Source organism: Rhinolophus sinicus, chromosome 5, assembly GCF_057876585.1.
Source record: "Rhinolophus sinicus isolate RSI-liver-muscle chromosome 5, RSI-T2T, whole genome shotgun sequence".
Lineage (NCBI taxonomy): Eukaryota > Metazoa > Chordata > Mammalia > Chiroptera > Rhinolophidae > Rhinolophus > Rhinolophus sinicus.
This window is the reverse complement of record NC_142505.1, coordinates 22849979-22873493: the sequence shown is the minus strand read 5'-3', so window position 1 is coordinate 22873493 and position 23515 is coordinate 22849979. Positions and strand designations below refer to the sequence as shown.

The 23515-nt window shown below is 32.1% G+C and overlaps 1 protein-coding gene across 2 annotated transcripts in view; it reads right to left on the bottom strand.

Moving 5' to 3' along the window:
• The window catches only part of TOP2B (DNA topoisomerase II beta), a 52897-nt gene that overhangs the window by 9820 nt on the left and 19562 nt on the right, over window positions 1–23515 (bottom strand). For both annotated transcript variants that reach the window (XM_019745271.3, XM_019745269.3), the window contains exons 9-30: window positions 21648–21749; window positions 21428–21565; window positions 19663–19801; window positions 19186–19343; window positions 18904–19029; window positions 17860–17970; window positions 17674–17779; window positions 16238–16347; window positions 15816–15908; window positions 15606–15720; window positions 13903–14024; window positions 13554–13702; window positions 12798–13029; window positions 10904–11038; window positions 10058–10258; window positions 8863–9058; window positions 8627–8718; window positions 5630–5785; window positions 5397–5480; window positions 2920–3114; window positions 463–607; window positions 87–248 (exon numbers count right to left, since the gene is read on the bottom strand). In XM_019745271.3, coding sequence (XP_019600830.3) covers window positions 87–248; window positions 463–607; window positions 2920–3114; window positions 5397–5480; window positions 5630–5785; window positions 8627–8718; window positions 8863–9058; window positions 10058–10258; window positions 10904–11038; window positions 12798–13029; window positions 13554–13702; window positions 13903–14024; window positions 15606–15720; window positions 15816–15908; window positions 16238–16347; window positions 17674–17779; window positions 17860–17970; window positions 18904–19029; window positions 19186–19343; window positions 19663–19801; window positions 21428–21565; window positions 21648–21749 — 3067 coding nt within the window. The remainder of the gene's footprint in view (window positions 1–86; window positions 249–462; window positions 608–2919; window positions 3115–5396; window positions 5481–5629; window positions 5786–8626; window positions 8719–8862; window positions 9059–10057; window positions 10259–10903; window positions 11039–12797; window positions 13030–13553; window positions 13703–13902; window positions 14025–15605; window positions 15721–15815; window positions 15909–16237; window positions 16348–17673; window positions 17780–17859; window positions 17971–18903; window positions 19030–19185; window positions 19344–19662; window positions 19802–21427; window positions 21566–21647; window positions 21750–23515) is intronic.

Below are 23515 nucleotides of genomic sequence, written 5' to 3'. Positions count from 1 at the left end.
GTAACATTGGTAATAGTAATACGAGTAATACTAACTTGGTCAAACTACAATATACAACAAAATAAATATAAAATGTATCACAGTACCAGCCGCTCTCCTAAGCAAAGAATCTCTTGGAATAACCACAGGGTCTGTTTCTTCCAAGTCACTTTCTGACTTGGACTCATCATCTGACCAGGGATTCCGTTTCTTCACTTTCTTTGCACTAGATTTACCAGATGATGTGGGTGTTTTTCTCACCCTGGTACCTAAAAACAAAAGAACAATAATACATGTACTCATACAAATGTCATTAGTAAAAATAAAACTGTTATAACGAAAAGTTCATTATAGAATAACAAATGTTCATAAACACTGGAAACATTACTTGAACTATTAGAAAAAAAGCACAATCAAAAGACGCTAGTAATACCCTGAATGTATAGATTTTCACACACACACAACTTTATAACAAATCCTTACCAGGCTCCTTTTTTTCCCTTTTGGGTTTGGGACCTTTATTTATAGGCACTGACTGTATCAGTGCCTCTTCTCCTGTACCTTCTACTGGTGTTCCACTGAGTTCTTCATCAAATTCCACTTTTACTGCTGTGGTATCAAGATCACCCTACGCATTAAAAAGGAAACCAAACCATGAGTAAAAACAAAAGTTAAATTAACACCATATATTTTAGAGACACATTTCCAGCCAATAAATTGCTTCTTCATATCAGATGAGTGAAAAAATAATAGTGTAATTCTATGAGGTCTTAACAGATGACCTTCATCAGACTATGTTTTACTTTATCTGTAGCAAATAATATTGCTTACCACTCTAATCTTCTCGTACACACTATGAGATGACAGCTACTTAAAAGCAACCGTAAAAAATAAGAAGGCAGCGTTTGATTAGGGACTTTCAGACCAATAGCTAAGTATAGCAAAAAGTACCTGAAGAAATAAGTTGCTATAGTTCAGGTCTCTATATACTAGGAAAAAAACCTTCAGTTTATTGAAGGAAAATAAGCAACATACGTTATGCACGGTTAGGCATTATAAGACAAAGTCCTCCGACTCTAAGATTATTGAGTGGGGGAGAGGGATAGAGAGAGAAAGATAAGTTATGGAAGACATGTCATTACAATACAAATATACAAATAACAAATATAGAGGATGGTATAACAGTGACCTATGCGGAAAAGTGAGCAACTCTACCTAGGGCTCCATGAAGGAGACTTCCTGATTGAGTTTTGAAGTTATCATTTAAGTTTACAAGGTGAAGAGAAGAAAGGAAGAAAGAGCATCACAGGCAAAAGACACAGAAGTATGAATCACCACATCATGTTTAGAGAATTGCAAACAGTCTGCTAGGATTCAAAGCAATGTGAGAGGAAAGAGTAGTCACACAGAACCACAGGGAAGCATATCAGTGCTAAATCACTGGATACAGGAATATGTGTGTCATCAGTGGGGAGTCACTGAAAGCTTTTAAGCACTTCTATAATAATCAGACTTACTTTTTGGAAATATCACTCTGGGAGTAAAAGACAATACTGAGAGGAATAAAGTGGAGAAAGAAGACAGGTTCTCCTAGTAAAGAGGGCCACTTTAAATTATCTTAGAGAAAACAGAATTCTAAGACAGTGTCAATAGGAACCAAGATGAGATCCATTTTGGAATTGCTTCCTAGGCAACCAATAGGATTTAGTTACTAATTAAATGGGAAAATTCCCAGGTTTCTGGCTTAGGTTAGTGATGGCTGATAGCACAGTAATTGAGGTAAGGCACAGAGTTGGAAGAAGAGGTTTTGAAATCAAGATAAGGGGTCCAGTTTCAGAAATTCTGAGTTTGAGGGGCTTTGGGCATTCATATGGCTATATTAGCCTGGCACGCCTGAAAAATTTAGGGACATAAATTTAAGTCATTGTGTGAGTAGAAAAAGCTCTGGGCATAGATGACGTTACTTAAAGGGACTATGTAAGGTGAGGAAAAGAGTGCTGAGAACTAAACCTGACAAACACCAACTGAAAAGGAGAGAAGCCATCTTCCTAAGTACAAAGCATATGTGCACATGTGTCGTGAAACTGTGTGGTGGGGAGCCGGATAAGAGGGAAGCAGTTAGACCTCAGTTTATTAGAACATTAGAAGAGAGAGATCCCTCTGATATCACAATGCTTCTATGCTTCAAATATTAGCTCTGTATAGAGAACTCTCCAATTTCATACTCTAGCTTTTAGGCTCATTTCCCAATCTCTAATTAGACTGCTGGTCATATCTATCTATCTATCTATATTTCCCCTGGGTTCTAACAATCAACCTGCCCAGAAAAATCAGCCTCTGTCTTTCAGAACATCATGCCTCCTGTTTCCTCAGCTCTGAACAGTCTTCTCAATGCTTCCTTCTTCTGGCTAACTCTTGCCCATCTACTGGAGGGTAAGTCTCATACTTTTAAATCCTCAATGGCACCAATCAACGCAAATGACATAGGATATGCTTGATGATTTTTTAACTAGTAGTAAAAACAAATAAATAGTAAAAGATGACAGCTTACTTTGAAAGCCAAACAGACCCTTTTCCTCTGTAAGACTTCCTTAATTGGTTATGATACAGTACTGAAGTTTATATTTTAAAGTTGATATACTTTTTTTGTTGTTGTCCCATGATGTTAATTTACAATGCTTCCAAGTTGAGTATTTCTATCTTTCATTTTAAAAATGGAATCAAGTAAGTAGCTCTTTATGTATGTGGGTCCTTGACTAATGTTTTCCTCCTATGAAGCAACTGCTCTCATAGAACAAGTGATTTCCTATCACAAGTGAATGTATTAGAAACAAAATAAAGCATTATTTAAGCACACAATAAAATTAAAATACATATATATATACACACATTATAATAGAGGTAGAGTCTACCAATGAGCTAAAACAAGATATGTCGTACCTTTTTCTTCTTCAACAACTTTTTACTGGCATCTGCCTTCATAGCAGTAATTTCAGGTACTATTCTCCTCCCATAAGGTGAGGGCATTGTCTCCTCCAATTGAAGTTTCTTCACCTTAGGTTTGCCAACTTTACCTTTTATTGCTTTTCCAGCCATTCCAGAGAGAATATCTTCTCGTTCTTGAGTTTCCACTTTCTGAAATATAATTATAAAGGAGGTGGAGGCAAGGGCGGGTGCATAAACAACTCATTAGAAAAAGTACTCACTACTTTGTAAGAAATTAAAACTAATTTTATTCACTCAGTAAAGAATAAAGCTTTCCTTTCAAGTGATCTAAGATAAAGTAACAGAAAAAATAATTCTAAGTAGAAGACGTGATTTGTAGTTCCAATTCAGACTAACTAGCTTCTCATTTGTAAGGAGTAGTAACTAAATGACCTATGTGGTCCCTTCTAATTCTAGGATCCTATCATGTATTATGGAATCAAGACTTCTGATGACCTGGTATCATCAGAATCCTGGCAAATCATACAAAAAGGCATTTCTCTTAAAAAATATGAAGCTATCTTTTACTCGTTAGTCGTAATAAAAAATATGAAAAAAAAATTATTCATAAACTTAGTCAGAAAGAATGAAAATTACCGCATTTTGCTGTGTATAATGCACACTTTTTTGCCCAAATTTGTGAGGGAAAAATTTGGGTGAGCACTATACGTGGATAATACTAATTCTGTATCTATATAAATGTATTTAATTTTTTTATTTATGCTTATGAGTTAAATGTGCAACTCTAGAAATCAATAATGATATCCGTAGGCAAAATAATACCCTGGAACACGATAATTGATTTTGTTGAACTTACGACAAATTTGCAACAACAAAGGGTTCTTGGCCTTCTATGATGCATAAATATTGTAAATTTGTTACCGGTACATAAAATTTCTTGTACCTTGTATCTGTTATTGTGTTTTGTAATTATTTGTTACATACAATTTCTTGTACCATATATTAAAAAATAAACGCGAAAATTCCTTTATAACACAAAAAACAAGTACCATGTTTCTCCGAAAATAAGATCTAGCCGGACCATCAGCTCTAATGTGCCTTTTGGAGCAAAAATTAACATAAGACCCGGTCTTACTTTACTATAAGACCAGGTCTTATATAATATAAGACTCTGTCTTATGGTCTTGTATAAGACAAGTTCTTATATTAATTTTTGCTCCAAAAGACGCATTAGAACTGATGGTCCGGCTAGGTCTTATTTTCAGGGAAACACAGTACCTAAATGTAAACAAATAAAAATTTGAATTAAAATGAAAGATTTTTTTTCCTGAAAGTCTGGTCCAAAAATGTGGGTGCACATTATACACAGGAACTCATTATATATGGCAAAGTATGGTAAAAGGACCAATATAGTTAGATTGAACTTAGGAGGTTCTATGTAAGAAATGAGGATATAATCATGAATAGTGTTAAAAAATTCTTCATTTTACAAAATTAGTCCTTCAAATAATGAGCAAGCTTTGAAAGGTACAAGGGAAAATGCCATCTTAATCTCTTGAATATTATTTAAGAAATCCTTGTAGCATGATAGCTTCCTAAAAAAAAATAACATGAGCTTTGAAATCAGACAGATCTGGATTTCCATCTTAGTATTCCCACTTATTAGTTATAAATCCTTGGAAAATAACAGTTACAATTTATAAGGCACCTACTATGTGCTGGGTATTAAAAATCACGTGATCCCTATTTTATGGATAAGTAATTGCTCTTAACCATAATGATATATTAATAATTCCTCTCTAAGCAAGTTACTTAACCTTTAAGCTTTAGAATCTTCATCTGTATAACAGGTTAATAATCTCTCATTTGGGGTGGTGGTGGGGATCACTATGGGGATTATAAAAAATGCAGTGCTGACATAAAATCGACATTCAATTAATTCTATCATTAGACTTTAAACGTCACAGATCAATCTGAAACTTAAGTCTAAATTGTTTTAGATGGAAAAAAAAACCAGAAGTTTTTTTGAAATTACTTCACTAATTGTCAAATAATTAGGAGAAGAATTAAAAGTGAAAGAGTGGTATTATCACTAGATTGTTTTAGTCTAAAGAGACTATCATCCTACTTTTGGAAAATCAAAGTACCTATATTCAATCATACACACACATACACAGACACACAATTCTTACCCCTTTGCTATAAAACATTACACTGAATCATCAAGCTAATTTGATGTCATTTAACTAATGGAAAGTACTAGTATTTAATTTATTCTAAATTTCAATTCCATAGCTGTATACATTCATCTGTAATTTTTCTTTACAACTTCAAAGAAGCTTAATCCTAATGCAGTTTATACACACATTAACCTTCACAGAGTTAAACAGATAATTTAATTAAAAAGAATTTTCATTCTTGTTTCATGAACATTACTTTTCCAGATATGTCTTAATGGAGACTTAACCTACATCCAGTTCTTCAACAAATGCTGCTAAATCTTCTTTCCAAAGATCTGAAGGAGATTTTCTTTTAAGATCATTGACCTCTCGACCCTATGATAAAAAAGTAGTATGATTTAAACATTCAATAATTTTAAAATGTATAAATGGTAAATCAAAATACTTATTTTTGAAAAAAGGAAAACAAAGATATGGGTAACACTGAAATAGTTTCAAATTATTTAACCCCCAAAATGTCATACTTTTGCATCTCTCTGTTTAATCAGTTCTTCAACTTTTTCTTTAGTAAGAGACCACAGAGACATATTTAAAAGATAATTAAAATCAGGGCCTGACGGAGTTCCTGAATCAGAGGAACTATCATCATGCTGGGTTTGTGTTTCTTCCTCTTCTGCTGCCTGTAAAAAATAATAAACTTGATATTAAAGTCCTGTATAGCATCAAATCACTACTGAATTTTATTGAATATTGCGTTAAAAATTCCACTAATGCTATACTTTTAATGCTACATCTTCAGTCAGTGGGATTATTTTAGATTATCTGCAAAATTACCTATGAAAATGTATTTCCTATAAAAAGTTTAAATTTTCTAAAAATACACAATGAAGTCTTCAAAAGGAGTGGTATATTCAATCCCTATTTGTATAGGAATGTGATGAAAAACTAACTGCTTTGCCCAGGCCGTATAAGTCCAAAATGAGAAGACACCACATCTTAAAATTAATAGAGTGGAACTAATGTTTTAACATTGCATCTTGGCAGATTTTCATATTAGTCAGTGAATGAACAATTTGAAATCCAAAATAAATATCACTTATGAAAATGTTTTACAGTTGTAATAAATATGCTAAGGTACAGTCACTCTCTAAGGATGAATTCTTAATAAAAATTCTCTAAAGCAAGAATACCCGTGTAAGGGTGAAGAGAAAGTTCACTTAAGAATTTAACAGCTGGTAGTTAGAGTATGAATTATGAGAGCTATTCTAAAATTGTATTAATAAGGTCTTTTTTTCATAGAGAGGATTGAAATTTTTAAAATCTTGTATTAGTATTAAATTTCAAAAATCCAATGAATTTAACAGAAGTTATTATAGGTGACATCATCTTTAGTTTTTTTAAACTCACAACAGCCATTACATAAAATTGCATCTAAATTATTTAAGGCACTCAGATAACTAAAAATGACTGAGTTAACCATGACACTCCATAAAACAAAAAGTTCACTTTTGGTAACCAAAATAGAAAAAAAGGGAGGGGGGGGGGGAAAGGTTTACAATTCAATTTAAATTTTTCAGTAAAATATATACAAAGTCAAGTTTAAGTAAGTAGACTTTAGAAGCAAAGGGATAAAAATAAAAATTGCAAAGTAAGATGTCTCATTACATAAACAAAACTATAAATTGAATTAAGCAACATTAGCCAAATAAGGAATGCTGTTGTTGAACTGATAGATGATTAATAAGTACCTATATAACTCATGATAAATAAAATCTCAGTTTTTAAAAAAATTCATAAAACAGTGTTGCTATGGAATATTTAGGTTATTATACTACTATTAAAATGTTATTAGAGTGTCATAAAATCCTGTTTAGACCCACATTTTTTAGAAGTCTAGTTGCTCTAGGTTTTGATGACACCCAAAGTATTGTTAATAAGCACTCTAATAACATGTGTATCTATAATTGTTAACATGAAGATGACTAAGGATACTTTTAGAAATTAAAAAAAAAAATCTTTTCAAGTTCCAATGACCAAATTCCATTATGTTTTTGAAAAAACTTTCATCTTCTAATTACTTTTCTTGTTACTTTTCTCTTTTCCAACTCTACACAATTGGACACTCTTGTAAAGGCAGCTCCTTTTGTTACTGAACACCCAAAATGAACCCATAGCCAAGATGCTGAGGAAATTTTGATGGTGACAATGAAATTACTGAAACCAAGCAGTAGTTTTTAGCCATGAAGTATATTGCCACCAAAAGGGCAGTCTCAACCTCTAAACACATATCGTTTAAAACTAAGCATTAAATTCGTTACTGGGGTTTAAGAATGCAATAAAACATATTGAAGGGAAAGCAAAGTACTTGGATCATTTTAATTCTGAACACTTCCCATCTTGTTCAACCCCATTTTCCTCAAATAATGAATAAGATATTATCTTAATACGTAATTACAAAATATATAATTTATATTAATTTTATCACTCTAATATATGGCATTCTATTGACTATCCAAAATTGTAAAAAACACTTTAATAGTGTAAACAAAACAGCATTTCAACGTAATTTGATGAAAAATCTGGAAAACTTTATGGTTGAGAACTCAGAAATGCAGAAGTTTAAAGTTTCAGTTCAAGTTATGTCACATAATCAATTTTAGTATATGTGCTGCCGAAGCGAGCACAAGTTATGTCACATAATCATAACTGCATTTTAAAGATAACAGTATCATATATACATAATATTCTAATTTAGTATCCAAAAACTTTAATCATTTCCAATTTTCTTCCTTTTGTACATTTGTGTTCTCAATCACAATGTTGTACTGCCTTTTTCATTTTTTCTTTTAATTACACAGGACAGCAAGAAACGAATTCTTGAGGGGAATCTCAAAGTTTCAATATTCCATTAACTAAATTAATATTAGTACTTTATGATCTGAAATGGACAATTAATAAAACATCAGACTTTTAATCTGAAGTTCCAGGGTTTAAATCTCCAGCCAAAGATCTAAGCACAGGACAGAACACATACATGGTATTTGATAAATACTATAATATTGAACATTTTGTCTCTAGTCTTCCCAGCATAAACTGAAATCAGATCAAGTGAAGGGTGACTGAATTCCATAGTGACCACAGACTGACCAGTGTGAAATGATTTATTTTTGTGCTACCAGTGTAGATCCCAGGTAGTACATGCACCTCACCAAAACCACCACCACACTGACACCCTTTAATGGCAGGCTCAGAAAAAAGGCCAAGGAGACTGAGCTACCTTCTCACACCTGGAGTCATTTCTCCAGGCCCTGGTTGAGTCACACTGGCAAAGTGCTTTGTGCTGGGTGTGCACTGCAAATTCCTGTACTGTATCTGTTCTGTGGATAAACAGAAGACTTCAGTCTCCAAATAGACAACTCAGCACCTTTAGCAGTACTAAATTTAAATTTTAGGGGTTGGGTCTTTTGTTTTGGAAGTTGTTTTTAAAAGCTTCTCTGAATGTCTTGGTCTGCAAAGATTACCTTTTCTTGTGCTTCTTTCCAGGCTTTCACTGGGTCAGATTCATAACCTCTCTGGACTAACATTTGAATCAAATCTTTCTTTGACCTATTCTCTATGTGAGGGAAAAATAAAGTTAGGATCAAGAAAAGAGATTCAATTTGTATTTGTTTATATTCTACTGATAAAAATGTCTTCTATTAATAAAGATTTTTTTCCATTTTAACTAATGTTCAAATTTGTAAAAGTTGCATCTTACCTATAGTAAGTTTTCCTTGTATCTTCTCTAAAATGAAACGAGCTTGATTGTTAAGCTTTGTAGATTCTGCTCCCAACATCCCTACAAGCCACTCCTTACGTAAACCATAATAACTTAATCTTAAATCAAAGAATTCCTTCAAAATGTCTTGTACAGTTTCATACTTCTTCAGACATCCCATATGATCAAAGAGTACCTAAGCAAAACACAAAGTTTTTGAAGGTTACATAAATCTGTATTGGTTTTTTTAACTTATGACACGTACAGTATTTAAAACCAAAGTATACTTATAAAAACACACATCACCCCTAAAAGCCATTAAACAGAGTGAAAATTATTTCGTTTCTGTAAATATTCCCTTGGTGACTCCAAGAAACTGATGAATTCAATTCTCAAAACTGTGAAAATATTTAAAATAGAAATGATTTGAAAGCTAAAAATGGGTCCTTAAAAAAAGGTTCTTATTTAAAGTGGCTATAAAACCACCTAAGAAAAAAATTTTTCAAACTAAACCATTCTATTGCTAAGTTTAAAAATGTTAAATTTAAAGTTCTCTCTTTCCTATATCCTCAATGGATGTGCACTTGCATTTTGTTTTCATAATTGTGCTACAATTCACTCAAACTTCCTCAATTTTTTTTGGAAATTTTACTTCTTTTTTATCCCTTTTCTCCTTTTTCCACCAGCTTTTCTTGGCATATCATTGCCCTTTTCTCAACCACTATACTACTGCTGGATTTTTTTCTTTTATTCCTCTTTAAATCTAAGAGCTAACTTGGACTAGAACAAGGGTAATCATTCATTTTCTACCTTCTTCCCCAATTATATGTAAACAGAAACATGTAAATTAATACAGCAGATTAGAGTTATGAGGAGACACACAGCACAATTAAAATGCTAAGAGACAGGAATAAGGCATATGAAAAGACTGTAACAATCACTGTCATAACTTTTAGTTAGGTGTGTATATACTGTGTGTTTAAACCCAAATGCACAAATGTAGAGTTGGGATTAAGAGTAGTGGTAATAGTAGAAGAAAAGGAACGTACCTCTAGATTCTTCAGCAAATATATGGGGGAGGAAGGGAAAAATGCATTCAGACTTACTATAGCCACTCCCATCATAAAGCCAATTACAGATACCCAACTTATGTCATGGAAGAAAGGTTAAATTAATAGTAAATCTAAACAATTACCATGGAATTACAAGTAAGAGTAGTTTGAAGTTTAAAAACTTTGTGCAATCCAGCAGCTTCTGCTTGTGCTAGTTTCTCTTCAGTCATTTTCACCACAAATTTCACCGTTGTATCAGTATGATATTCTTTATAATCAGAAATTAGTGCTGGTGTTTTATCTGTTCCATTTAGCATAGGTTCTAAAACCTGTTCTTTGTATACCTATAAAAGATTTGAAAGTAAGTAATTCTTTTCACGACATACACTCATATTCTCATGCTACATCATGCAATTATTTAAAAGTTCTCAATTCCAGTGGAAAAAAGAAGGGGAACCCTCCATCACTATCATTTCCTGCCCAAGTCACTACAGAAGATAATATTTGCAGATCTCAATGGTGAAAGAAGATATACAAGGTAATGGTTCGGATCTGCTCATACTCCAAACAGCAAGGGGAAGGCTGAGTATAAAGGCGATAATATTAACTAGAACTGACAAGAAATGACATGCATACCCTTAGATTTGTAACAGCTGATACTAACTGACATGAATTTATTGATCATATTTATAAGGGTTCAAAACAGTATTTTTTACGTACTACTCTACTCATTTCAAGATAGACAGAATAAAAATAACAGTCTCTTCAAAAGCTAGCTTAAGTTATTCAACATTTACATAAGTTAAAAAAACTTTTTAATTACTATTGAACATTCAAAGCACAAATACAACTGAATGGGTCAAAAATGTATATAGGAATTTTTGAACACTGTACAGACTTAAGGCAAACAATGACAGAATCATATTCTTACCAGAAAGAACTGCTTAATGCAATCCCTCCTCACAGGTAGCTCACATACTTATACTAACCTGTGTCCAAGTTCTAACTGGAAGCTCTGTAATCTCTACTGTGTTTCTATCCACCACAAATATTTCACCACTGACTGCATATTGGTTTTGACCAAGTTCTTGGATTGTTCCTTTGAAGTTTTTGTAGTTTGGAAGCTGCACAGAAAAATAAAAATAACTTAAGGCCCTGATTTCTCTCTTGAGCATCAATACATTTAAGTGCCCCTGAGTCTATATGGTTTACTGCTACTGACAGACTGACATGACAAACTGAATTCATCATCTTCAATAGTCCCTCTCCAAATAATCACTCAATTTTGAATTCATCAAGATTTTGGGGGGTTTTGTTAATATACTCTGAACACGCCCCAATCCCAAAACCTTAACATCATCTCTCCTAGTCTTCCTACAATATGACTTTTTCTTTCCAGCCTATTGCCTCCATACCTCCTTCTCCCCTAGGTTAATAATCCTTTCAATTCAAACTCCTTGGACATCACTTTGAAAGCCTTCCAGTCTTTAGCCAATCTAACTTTCTACGTTTTCTCCAATTACTTGCCTTTCAAACCACTACTGTTCTTCCACATTTTTTGCTTGAATATTTTGAATATTCTCACTTTCACTCACTCTATCCACTAGCACTGATACATATTCAGCTCCCCATACCCCATTCTTCTATATAAATCTTACTCATCCTTCTCAGCCTAATTACAAGTGATCTCTCCCTCTTCTAAAATTCATATTTGTTACATCACTAAGAAGTTAGGCATACAGCACAGGGCATTTCTTCTGGCACACTGAAAAACTATTAATATTATCTTTTGTCACTGTAAATGTCATGCTCCAGTGTCTTGTCTTGAGAACAGATTAACTTTTTGAAGACAGGGACCATAGTTTTTTATGAGACACCACTTAGCAGTGTCTCATAGCTAGCTAGCTGGATGGATGAATGGATGATAGATAATAGATCTAGAGAGCTAAAGATATATATGTGTACGTGTGTGTGTGTGTGTGTGTGTGTGTGGAGAGAGAGAGATATCAGACACACAAACAGCATGTACTGATCAAATAGATTGACTTAATACTCTAAAATGTATCTGAAAGAATTAAAATGCTATAATCATAAAAAATAGTTTGATGCTTATGTTAGAAATATTTTAAAGTATTTTAGAGTATTTACAAGGAAAAACAATTTTTAAATCATACTTATAATCTAATTTTTCGTTTTATTTTAAAATATAAAAAATGAAATAAAACTTAGAAAAACATTAAAATATTAAGTTTGTTTCTACATGGTGGTTTATTAAGTATACTTTCCTCTTTGATTATTTATATTTTCTATAATGAGCACTATTACATTTTTGATAAAAATATACTTTTGTTTAAGTGTGTCATGATAAAGGAACATTTCCAGATGATTTTAAATCATGTGGGAGAGAGGAGGACACTTTTTTGAGAGGTTTTTCTTGGAGGGTGTTTGAAAGAAAAATTGAACACAGTGAATGCTATAAGAAAAGGGTAAAAATAAAAAATATGGGATACATTAAAATATATACAGTGTGTTTTTGAGCATCCTTACAACTCTAATATGACTTAGTAGTTTCAGGACAAAAACAAAGTTACATAAAAGCATTGTTTTCTATATAATTTAGATATTTGAAAGCCTGAAATATGGGGTATTTTAAAATTTCAATAAATAGTGTCTCCCCATAAACCTCATCTCTAGGCTTTATTCAAAGGTTGTATCTTTTATTATAAGCACACATCAAGTTACACACTAGTATGATATTTATCATTCATAATATGTTCTAAAATGGAAATGGTTCCATTATTTCTCTAAAATGACTGGACTTTGCAGTTTATACATTATCATTTGTTAAATAAACAATATAAGCAATAAGTCCTAAATAATTACCATGGGATGTGGATCCAAGCCATCTAGCATTCGTCTGACATTGTTCACAATTTCCCTAGCATCATAGTTGGGTAGTTTACAGGCCCATCCAGTACCAATGCCCTCAGCACCATTTATTAAAACCATGGGAATTATAGGAATATACCACTCAGGCTCTACGCGTTGATTATCATCATATAGGAATTTAAGCAGGTTGTCATCCATAGCAGGAAACAGCCGTCTTGCTAAAGAGCTAACGAAAGGAAAATGAAAAATATGGAAAACTGTCATGGATTTTTAGGAAATAAAATTTTATAATGAAGATTATACATTTCAAAAAATCTTTTAAAATTTTTAGTACATGTATTTCACAGTAAATTTTACCTAGCCTTATTTCCAAATACATTTCTCTCAGGGACAAAGCCAAAATAAAATAACCTTATTTTACTTCTGTACTTGCCTACTTAAATTCTTAGTATTGATAAATAACTTCTTAAGGATTTCCTCTTATTCTGACTAAATCACAAAACCCATCTTCAGTCTAAAAAGTAAAGCTGAGTCTGAAAAAATCCTTATGTTCATTAGGACTGATTTCACCTTTAATTTATAAAAATTGAGATCAACAAATTTTATTTGATTTGCTATCAAATAATTTGAAATATTAACGCTCGAGAATCCCCAATCATATCTCTCCATAGTTACAACTCTATTAAACATTGAGTTAGTTCCAGTAAATATCTAATAAAACTTTATACCATTATATCAGCAAATTGTTACCTTAACATTGTGAAAATATAACGAGGGCTTGCAGCATCTTTGCCACCATGAAGCCGAGTTCCAAACTGACCGATAGGCTGAAGCAAGTTAATGTTGTTACTTCCCACAAAGTTCTGAGCCAGATTCACAATAGTCATCATCAATGCTTGCTATAAAATAGAAACAGACAGAATATAACCTTAATATTTTAAATTTTCTATACATATTCCCTAATTTTTATTAAAATCCAAACTCTCACTCCTTTTACATTTCAAAGTATTTATGCAAGGAAAAATACTTTATTATGCTTAATTATCATTTTTCATGCCAATAAGCATAGCTCTTAATTGATCCCAAACTTAATGCTTACTTCTCCATGATGATAAGCAGACATCTCAGCAACAGATCCAGCCAACTGGGCAACTTTTACTTCACGTTTATCATTCCTCTTGAAACAGGTAAATAAAACTTTTCGTTGGCCTGGTTTAAAGCCTAGTTTTAAAAAGAACAATCCTCTTTTAGAAATATTACTCAAAATATAATTGTAATCTTTCTTTTAGTGCTCCATATATTCAAAAATGTTCCATATATTCAAGAAAGAAAAAGATATAGTTTGTTTTGAAAAATAACTGACTAAAAATAATTACTTGAGATTCTGTAACAAAGTGAGTTCATTGTAACACCTCTTTATACCAATTCACTCTATTCTAAAAGTGAAGTACCAATTGAAAGACCACCTTCTGGTCTTACAGAACTGCTCAGCGGCACCAAACTTCTCTCATAGGAGATTCCAAATACTCCTATGCCCAAAATTTAAGTTGTAACCAAAGTAGCAACAAACTACCAATGCGTCTGAAACTATTATTAAATTAAGGATAACTTTTATAAACAAAGCTATTTATAAATAAGGTATTGTGGTAGTTAAGAATGCAGGCTTTAGAATCTCACCAATATGGATACTCTTCACAACTTGGCCATTTAACATGACTTTGCACAAATTACTAAACCAGTAAGTCTCTGTCCTCATCAGTGTTACAGAAATAATTACCTTCCTAACAAGGTGATCATAAGGATTACATGAGATAATGTAAGCAAAGCATTCTACTTTCTTATCATTCTTCTTGCTCTAGACCAGGGGTGTCCAAACATTTTTCAACGTTTTTTACCAAGGGCCATATGCGGTAAAATACACAAACAGCCGGGCCACTCACTCGAGGTGAAGTACGTATTGCCTCACCTTGTTTATTTAAGTAAACTAAATATATTTTTGGAATTTGCTGCGGGCCAATAAAAAATGGATTGCAGGCCGCAGTTGGCCCACGAGCCGCAGTTTGGACACCCCTGCTCTAGACCAATGAGCATAGTAACAAACTTTTAAGTATATGCTAACTATCGTCATCACCATCGTGAGCCCAGAGCATTGCCTAAATAAGATGATAAATATGGCCCCTTTCCTTGAGAATTTTATAACCTAATTGAGGAAGCAAAATTAACACAAGTGAAATAATAGGCACACATTAAAGCAGCTGAGACCTATTTAGACTGAAACTGTTAAAGAAGATTTCATAGAAGGGATGTAACTTAAAGCTAGAACTTGATGGCCAGGTAGAACCATCTACTAGTAGCTGAAAAACCGAGGAACACAATCAACTAACTTGCTAAAAATGACAAAATGAACATTTTAAAGTTCTAGATAGAAAAACAAAATCTACTCCAGTTACCAGATAGCAGTCTCTAAATTTTTTTTTGTCAAGTTAAATAAGTTAAAGTATTGAGGTATAAAGATGTTTTTAAAATTTAGTCTCTGATAAATATTTTAGACCTTATTAAAATCCCATTTTATTTATTTTAGGAAGTCTTCAATGAACTTGGGCCAAATAAAATCTGCCTTTAATTTTCCTGAAAAATTCAAAAAGAGTTTTAAAAGATTCAAATGAAGTAATAAAAAAGATTTCAGTCCTACCAAAATCTCTCTAAAGCAATTTCAGAATTTCAAAATGCATTATAAGGATACCTTAAAGTACATGAAATTAAAATATGAATGAAAAACATTTTTAAATGAAAGTTACTTACCATCAACAAGAGATGGTATAGATCTTTCATTGTCTGAGTTTGAGAAGAGAATCAATTCCTTGTTGATGAAATCATTGTACGTCAAATGCTTTGTTGCTGTGCCATACAAAAATTGCTAAGAGAAAAATTATATAACAATATTGTCGTTATTACTACATCAATTTTAGTCTCTTTCTTTCTTCCCCCAGATCACCACTCTGTTTGACTAACCTCTGGTAAGCCATGTAACCTACGCTGTCTCCGATCTTCCATAAAATTTGTTAACCATTCTTTTCTGTCATCAATCTTCTTTTTACTGAATGCCTGAAAGATTTCAGTCAATGATTTCACACATTAAAAAAGGAAATAAATTTCATTATAAAATTTATAAAGGCAAATAACTATTAGTTTCTGGGAAAGTAAGGGTTTTTTCCCCAATATTCTTTTATCAAAAATACACTTGAACAGAGGTCTTTCAATTAAAGAACGATGAAAGCAAGGCATAATCCAAGTATTCAGGATCGGGCAGAAACATAAAAAATCAACTAGTTTGGGCATTAGAATTCAAAAGAGACTTATAGAAAACCAAGACTAGAAAGAAAGTTACAGGAGGTAGGGGGATAGATACTGGGCGATTTTTTTTAGTTTATTACCAAGGTAATGGCAGCATCATCTTCAGGACCAGCGTATCTAAACAAGATGCGGTGCCTTTCCATATCAGCAAAATATTCCCTTGCTTCTTTAGATGTACTGGTACCCAACCCTGCACAATTTTAAAAATAAAAGTGAAAATAAGCCAGCCAGGGAAAGGCAAAGACACTGTATGATCTCACTTATATGTGGAATCTAAAAAAGTTGAACTCATAGAAAGAAGGACTAGAATGATGGTTGCCAGGGGTTGGGGGAAGGTGGAAATGGGGAGATGTTTGTCAAAGGGCACAAACTTTCAGTTAAAAGATGATTAAGTTCTGGGGATCTAATGAACACCATGGTGTCTACTGTTAAAAGTATTACATTGTATACTTGAAAATTGCTTAGATGTTAAATGTTCTCACCAAAAAAAAAAAAAAAAGTAACTATGTGAGGTGATAGATGTCTTAACTAACTTGATTATGGTAATCACTATACAATGTATATGTATATCAGCTTATGTTGTACATCTGAAATATATACAATTTTACTTGTTAATTATACCTCAACAAGTCTGAAAAAATGTTTTAAATGAATCATGAATATCAATGGCTGTTTAAAACCATTAGATGAAAAGCTGATGGATCAAGCTGGCAACACCTGTACCAACTGACCAATTTTAGTAGACAAAGAAAGACAAACCATGTATTACATGTCTCCTGACGTAAGTATACAACACTGCCTATTAAATGTTTTTGCCACATACATCTAATCCAAATCTGATCAAGCCTCCAATATAACTATCAGTTAACAGAAAATAAGGGGCAGAGGAACATGCTACATATTTAATGAAACTACAGGGATAATCAGCAAAGTCCAGAATGTGAGAAATTATACAAAACAATACAACTTTTTGAACAAATAAATTGTAATTAAAAAGTATAAAAGGAGAAACATTAAGATTTAAGACACATATATAAATGCAATGTGTGTGGACCTTGTTTGGATCCTGACTCAACAACAACAAAAAAACCACCAAAAATATTTTTAATAAAATCAGGAGAATTTTAACACTGCATGAATATTTGAGGTTATTAAAGAAAGATATCATATGGTTATGGACATTTAAAAAATTATTTTAGAGATACATATTAAAGTATTATAGATATAATAAAATGTCTGGAAGTTATTTCAAACTAATGGCGTGGCAACGAGAAGAGTTTAGATGAAGCAAGATTGGCCATGAAATAGTGATTGCTGAAGGGCATGGGAAGCCTACTATACTATTCTCTATACTACTCCCTATAAAATTTTCTATACATAATTCTTTAAAAATCAGCAATAGCTATTTTTGAATTCTAAAAGAGATAGACATTTACAATATTTTATAATGCTGTCATAAAAAATACATTTATATCAGTAATAATATCACAAAATTTAAATATTTTAAAAAACAAACCTTTGTAGTATTTTATTTTCCAGGCTTTCTGGTTTTCTATATGTTTTTTCCACTCATCAAATTCAGGAATACTGTAGAATGAAAGTTCCTGCTTATTTTTGCTTGCCTTAAATTAATTAAAAAAAAATTAGTTTTTCTGCTACCCTTTAAGACAACAGTATAAAAATATATTAATGTAAATAGTACCTTTACAATTGGAGTAATGAACTCTTCAAGAAAACCATGCTTCAAAAGTGATGGCCAATTGTGATGGATGAAATTAATAAGCAGGCCTTTTATGTGAGAACCATCTTGATCCTAAATAAATGTTAGTAAAGAGTGCTATAATAATTTTATGAAATATACTTATATAACCAAATTTTTAAAATGTATGAATGCAGCAAAGAGACAAAATTCCATTCAAATTTCAGAACTACATTTTTAAAAACAGTAGATAATATTCTTTAGAAAATCACAGTAAGAAATTTTCTTAAAATTCAAACAGAGAACATAGGTAATGATAGATTGAATTTTCCTATCATTACAAAATACATTGTTATATCTGTTTTATAGTTTACCCAGAGTTCACTAAAAACGATTTAAGGATGGAAATACATCAAACATGTTTATAATGCCACTTCAGGAGGCAATGAAAGGCAAAATCCAACGAGAACAGGTATTTACAAGTCTTCCCTTGACATAAAACCAGCTAAATTTCTGCTTAACACTATATAGCAGCTTATTCAGCTGAAGATTTTCTCTATAAATGCTTTTAATTAGAGTACATAAGAAAAAAGCAGTTGGATGCATTTTCAATTTTCTAGTTCTTTACTAATTAATGCCCTTTAACTATTCAAGTCCTCCTAGTTTTTGTGCATCCCAAATTATGCCATCATATACAAATATTAACCATTATCCTAGTGGTTAATCTTTCTCACTTGTAATTTTCATCCTTTCCTTCTTACTTATAGGTAGGCTTCAACACCATAGTACTACAGTGTGTTACACTCTTCTCATATTTATTACATTTTAAAACATTTTAAAAATAACTAACCAAAAAGATGACTACCCAATAAATTAGATAATGTAAAAGTGCTTCACACAAAAACAGTGCCGTTAAACAATGTTTCCTTCCCAGTTGATATACAATCACTTTCACTTGTACAATTTTGGAGAAATCTCATGAAACAAAATATAAAGGACAATTGAAAAAGATTTGAGTTTTAAGTATGTGGCAACTATTAAACCAACCTGATCAGTCATAATCATAATCTTTCCATAGCGTAAAGTTTTCAGAGATTCTGCATCATCATAACTTTTTTTGTATTGTAGACCAACTATTTTAATAATATTGTTTATTTCTGCATTTTCCATGATCTATAGATGAAGGAAAAGAATTGAAAGCATTTTAAAGTGTTGAAATATACAAAAAGTGAGTCACAATTTACATTTAAAAATTCAATTGTTTTAGTAAATTATGAAAATGTCATATACATATGTGCGCATACATACATGTATATACTAAACATATACCTGTTTATGAGAAGCTTCCCGTACGTTAAGAATTTTTCCCCTGAGTGGAAAGACTCCATATCTGTCTCGACCAATTACACCTAATCCAGACACAGCCAGCGATTTGGCAGAGTCTCCCTCTGTTAGTATCAGTGTACACTCCAGGGAATGTTTGCCACCTGAGGGAAATTTAAAAAGACATATACTCCACAACCTTAATTTTACCAATGAGAAAAATGAAGCCAGAAAAATTAGCAATCACAATGGTGATAGCAAAAGACTGTAAGAGTCACCTTACATTATGCTCAGGGTTAGTTTAAATACTAAGTATATTTTAATTCCTATCCCCTGAAAATTAGTAACATGTGGCGCATGTGGCAATTTTATGAAGTAGAATTACACTCTGAACATAAAATCCTATAGTCTAACTATACGTGGAAAATGAAAATTTTCTGTAACTGGATAAAACTTAAATCTTTAAAAAAATCTAAATCTTACCAGCATCATTGGCATCATCCAGTTTTGGAATACCTTTGATTTTACTGTATTTTACTGATGAACACTTCTTGTTCAACTGAGTCTGCGCCTTAAATTTCACCCAATTCAGTATACTTTCTACAATGCCACAGTTAGAGGCCTAAAAATCAAAGAATAATGATATACAAACAAGCCAAACAAGCCAGAAGTTCATACAGTTAGCTAAAATTAATGTAATACTTGGAATCCGTGCAGTTATAAGGCAAAACAAAAATGGAAATGATAATAACAATGATACATGTTGAATTTTATTCTAACTACAGTAAAACTAACTCAAGAAGCTATTTTACTGAAATATAAACACATGTAAAAAGGGCCACTTCACTACAAATGAAAAAATTCTATTGTAATAAATTCCAGAGAAATATACATAGCTTGTTACAAGTTAATTTTACTAAAATTAACACAGTAAAAGCTGATCCACCCATGAATTTACTAGCTAGTAAATTCTAGACACTGACATTTCTGATATTTCTCAATGCAAAAATGTGAATTTTGACTTCGCTACGAAAAAAAGATTAACACGAAGAGAACATGAGGATAAACTCAAGAACTTAAGAACAGTACTTAGTCTTTAAACTGTTGATGAGTATTTCAACATTATATATTGTGTGCCACTCTGCAGTTAATGTGACAAGATGTTAACCCAAAAAGAAAAAAAAGTGAAGCACCTCCAAATTGGAGTTATTTTTCATCATCCTGGGTAGTCTGATTTTAGCTGTACGAAATAGTTTTCTGGATGTTTGAGATATAAAAAGAGGTAAAGTATATTGCCAAACCTAAACTTAATCTGAAAAAAAAAAAACGAAAAACTATAAAATCTAAAATCAAATCACTTCATAATGAGAACTTTTACGAGGGCAGACATTTGGGAAAGCATTAACATAGGGTCATTTGTATTTAGAATTATGATCAGATCCAAAAGTACATAAACTTTAAGCTAGAACCTCAAAAATAAGTTGTTTTCATTTGTGAGAACCTACCTTTGAAATTCCAATAATGGATTTTGGTAAATATGTTGTCACTGTCGTAATCACACTCCTCCACCAAACTATAAACTTCCAAAGTGGAGGGCTGTAATTTATTCATCCTTACATTCTCAGTGCAAACACATTTGAAGGCATTCTGCATATGCTTATCTAACATGTTTATTGATGCTACTGCTAGACAAGGGAACTGAGGCAAATGTTCCCTTTTTATAACTGAGGCAAGGCTCAGTTATAAATCTAAGATTACTTACACTCTCAACTTGTTTCAGAAATGTTAAGCCGGCCTAAATATGTACAAAGTAAAATAAAATTCTAAAATAGGTAGAATATAGTAAATTTTATTACACACGTTACCATAATTAAAAAAAAAAAAAAAAAACATATAAAGGTGAAAATCAGTAGATCAAGTTGAAATGAGTAGAAAAGATGAAATCATTAGCCCTATAAGGACCTGAACATTTGTTAGAGGGACATCTGGCTTTATACTATACTGGTCAATGCAAAGCTAAAAACACAATTAGCTGCATGATTCCCTACTTTAATTCTTGGCAAAATAATCAATTGTTTGATGAAACAAAGTCTACCCTTCGAAGTTTGCAGAATTAAGTATATTAGTTTGTAGTATAAGTATGCCTATACTACAGTTAATATAAGAGAGAAACTAATCACAAATAAGGACAGAAAACTACTTAAACAACTCTCAATAACACTTAAAAAACAATACAAATTTTACTCACTGCTTTGAAAAACTTTTCTGACAGTTGGCATTTAGACCCAAAACTTTTGGGCTGCAGAGTCATATTTTCTTTAGTCTGAGAATCAAAAGTTGGATTTTCAATAAGGCAATTAATAAAAACCCACATATGGTTTTTTACCTGTTGAAAACATATAAAAAAAAGTCAACATCGGAACAGATATTATTTAATAATTCAACAGAATATATAAAGCTTCACTTACTTGAAATGGTTTCACTGATACACCAGCTTTGTTCTTTTTCTTGACTACTTCAATCAATTTACTGACAACTTGATCTACTACGTAATCCACGTGCCGTCCACCCTAAAGAGGAAGAAAAAATAAAAAGAGAGAATACAAAATTTTCTATACTTAGGGTAGCAAAATATTTATGTATTTATTTTTTTCTAGAATGAGTATTTAAGTCTTCACAATACTGACTTTGTGAAGTCAGTATTATTAACCCCATTTTCCAGAAGAATAATATGAGTCTCAGAATAGCACAGTTGGGATTTAAACAATAAATGCCTCTTTGGCCATACAGCCAATTAGCCAACTTCATACAAAGTAAAAACAATTGCTTATGTTATATGTCCAATGGAGTTCATCAAGGTAATGAGAAAGTAAAAATAGCTTAAACTAAAAAACTCTGCCCTACTATTCATGAGATTAGAATAAAAGACATAGATAAAGCCAGCTGCAAAGTTAACAGGAAACATTATTTCCCCTTAGGACACACTACAGCTGTAAAATGTCACAACAACCTCTTTCCTTAGGTGACTATTGCTTTCTTTCTTTCTTTTTAAATTAAAATGTATTGGGGTGTCAATGGTTAGTAAAATTACATAGATTTCAAGTGTTCAATTCTGTAATACATCATCTATATATCACATTGTGTGGTTTGTGATATTAAGAAAAAAGAAAAAGCAACAATAAAAAATACATATTTGCTTGTATATGCTAATAAACATGCCCATAACTAAGAACGAATACTAAACATTACTTAATACTAAGAGGTGAGAACCATTTGGTCAGGAGACAGGAGTGGGAAAGATAATTCATAGTATACATTTTATCCATATTTTTTAAACAATGTGGTAATGTATTCTGTGTTCTAAAACCTTAAATAAATTTATGTATTTAAAATTGAAAAAAAAAACAACTGAATGAAAAAGAGACACTGAAGTAAGAATGAGTACTGTCATGGTGGTGGTAATGATACGCACAAGATTTAAACTTAGGGACTGTGGCAACCATTGTTAGTTGTACATCCAACATCCATTCTCCTCTTTTACTTATTGACAAACCCAAATTTGTTTGCTTCTAACTGGCAACATGCCCGATTAAAAAGATTCACCAATCTGGACTCCCTTGAAACTAGAGGTAACCATTTGACTGAGTTCTACTCAGAGATGTTAGTGGAGGTGTACTGGATGGTGCTTCCAGGCAAACTATTGTATCCTTAATAAAAAGGGAGTGATTTAGTTGGCATATGCAATTATCCAACCCCAGTCTCTCTCCCTAGAATTCAGAAATGAGATTCAGACATACAGCAGACATCCTAAAAGGCATGACAATGAAAGCCAGATGCTAAAGCAGAAAAGAAAGCGAGGAAGAGCATGGGATCCTGATGACACGAGAGTTAGAGTACTAAGACTGCCTACCCCCAGTCCCTCGTTATAAGGGGAAAAATAAAACTATTACATGTTTATGCCGCTGTACATTAGGTTTCTGTTACATATAATAAAATTATAATGGATGCCAAGATTTCTGTTGACAAGAGAAAATGATGCTAGATTATAAAATACTGAACATTAAAAACTTAAAACTTGAACAAGAGTGACAAAGTGATAAATCACAGTTTTATATTATTCTAGGGATACATGCTTATATTACCTAATACTTTATTATGGTCAATGGATAAAAGCTTCTCAGTGAGAAAAATTTCATCTGATTTTAAAATCCAAAAACCTACAGAAGAGGCTTCAAACTCCTTAAAATGGCAGATAACACATTCTACAATCTGACTCCCAGACTCATCTCCTATTTGTCTTTCTTCTACATTCTAAATTCAGAATGCAGAATAAAGA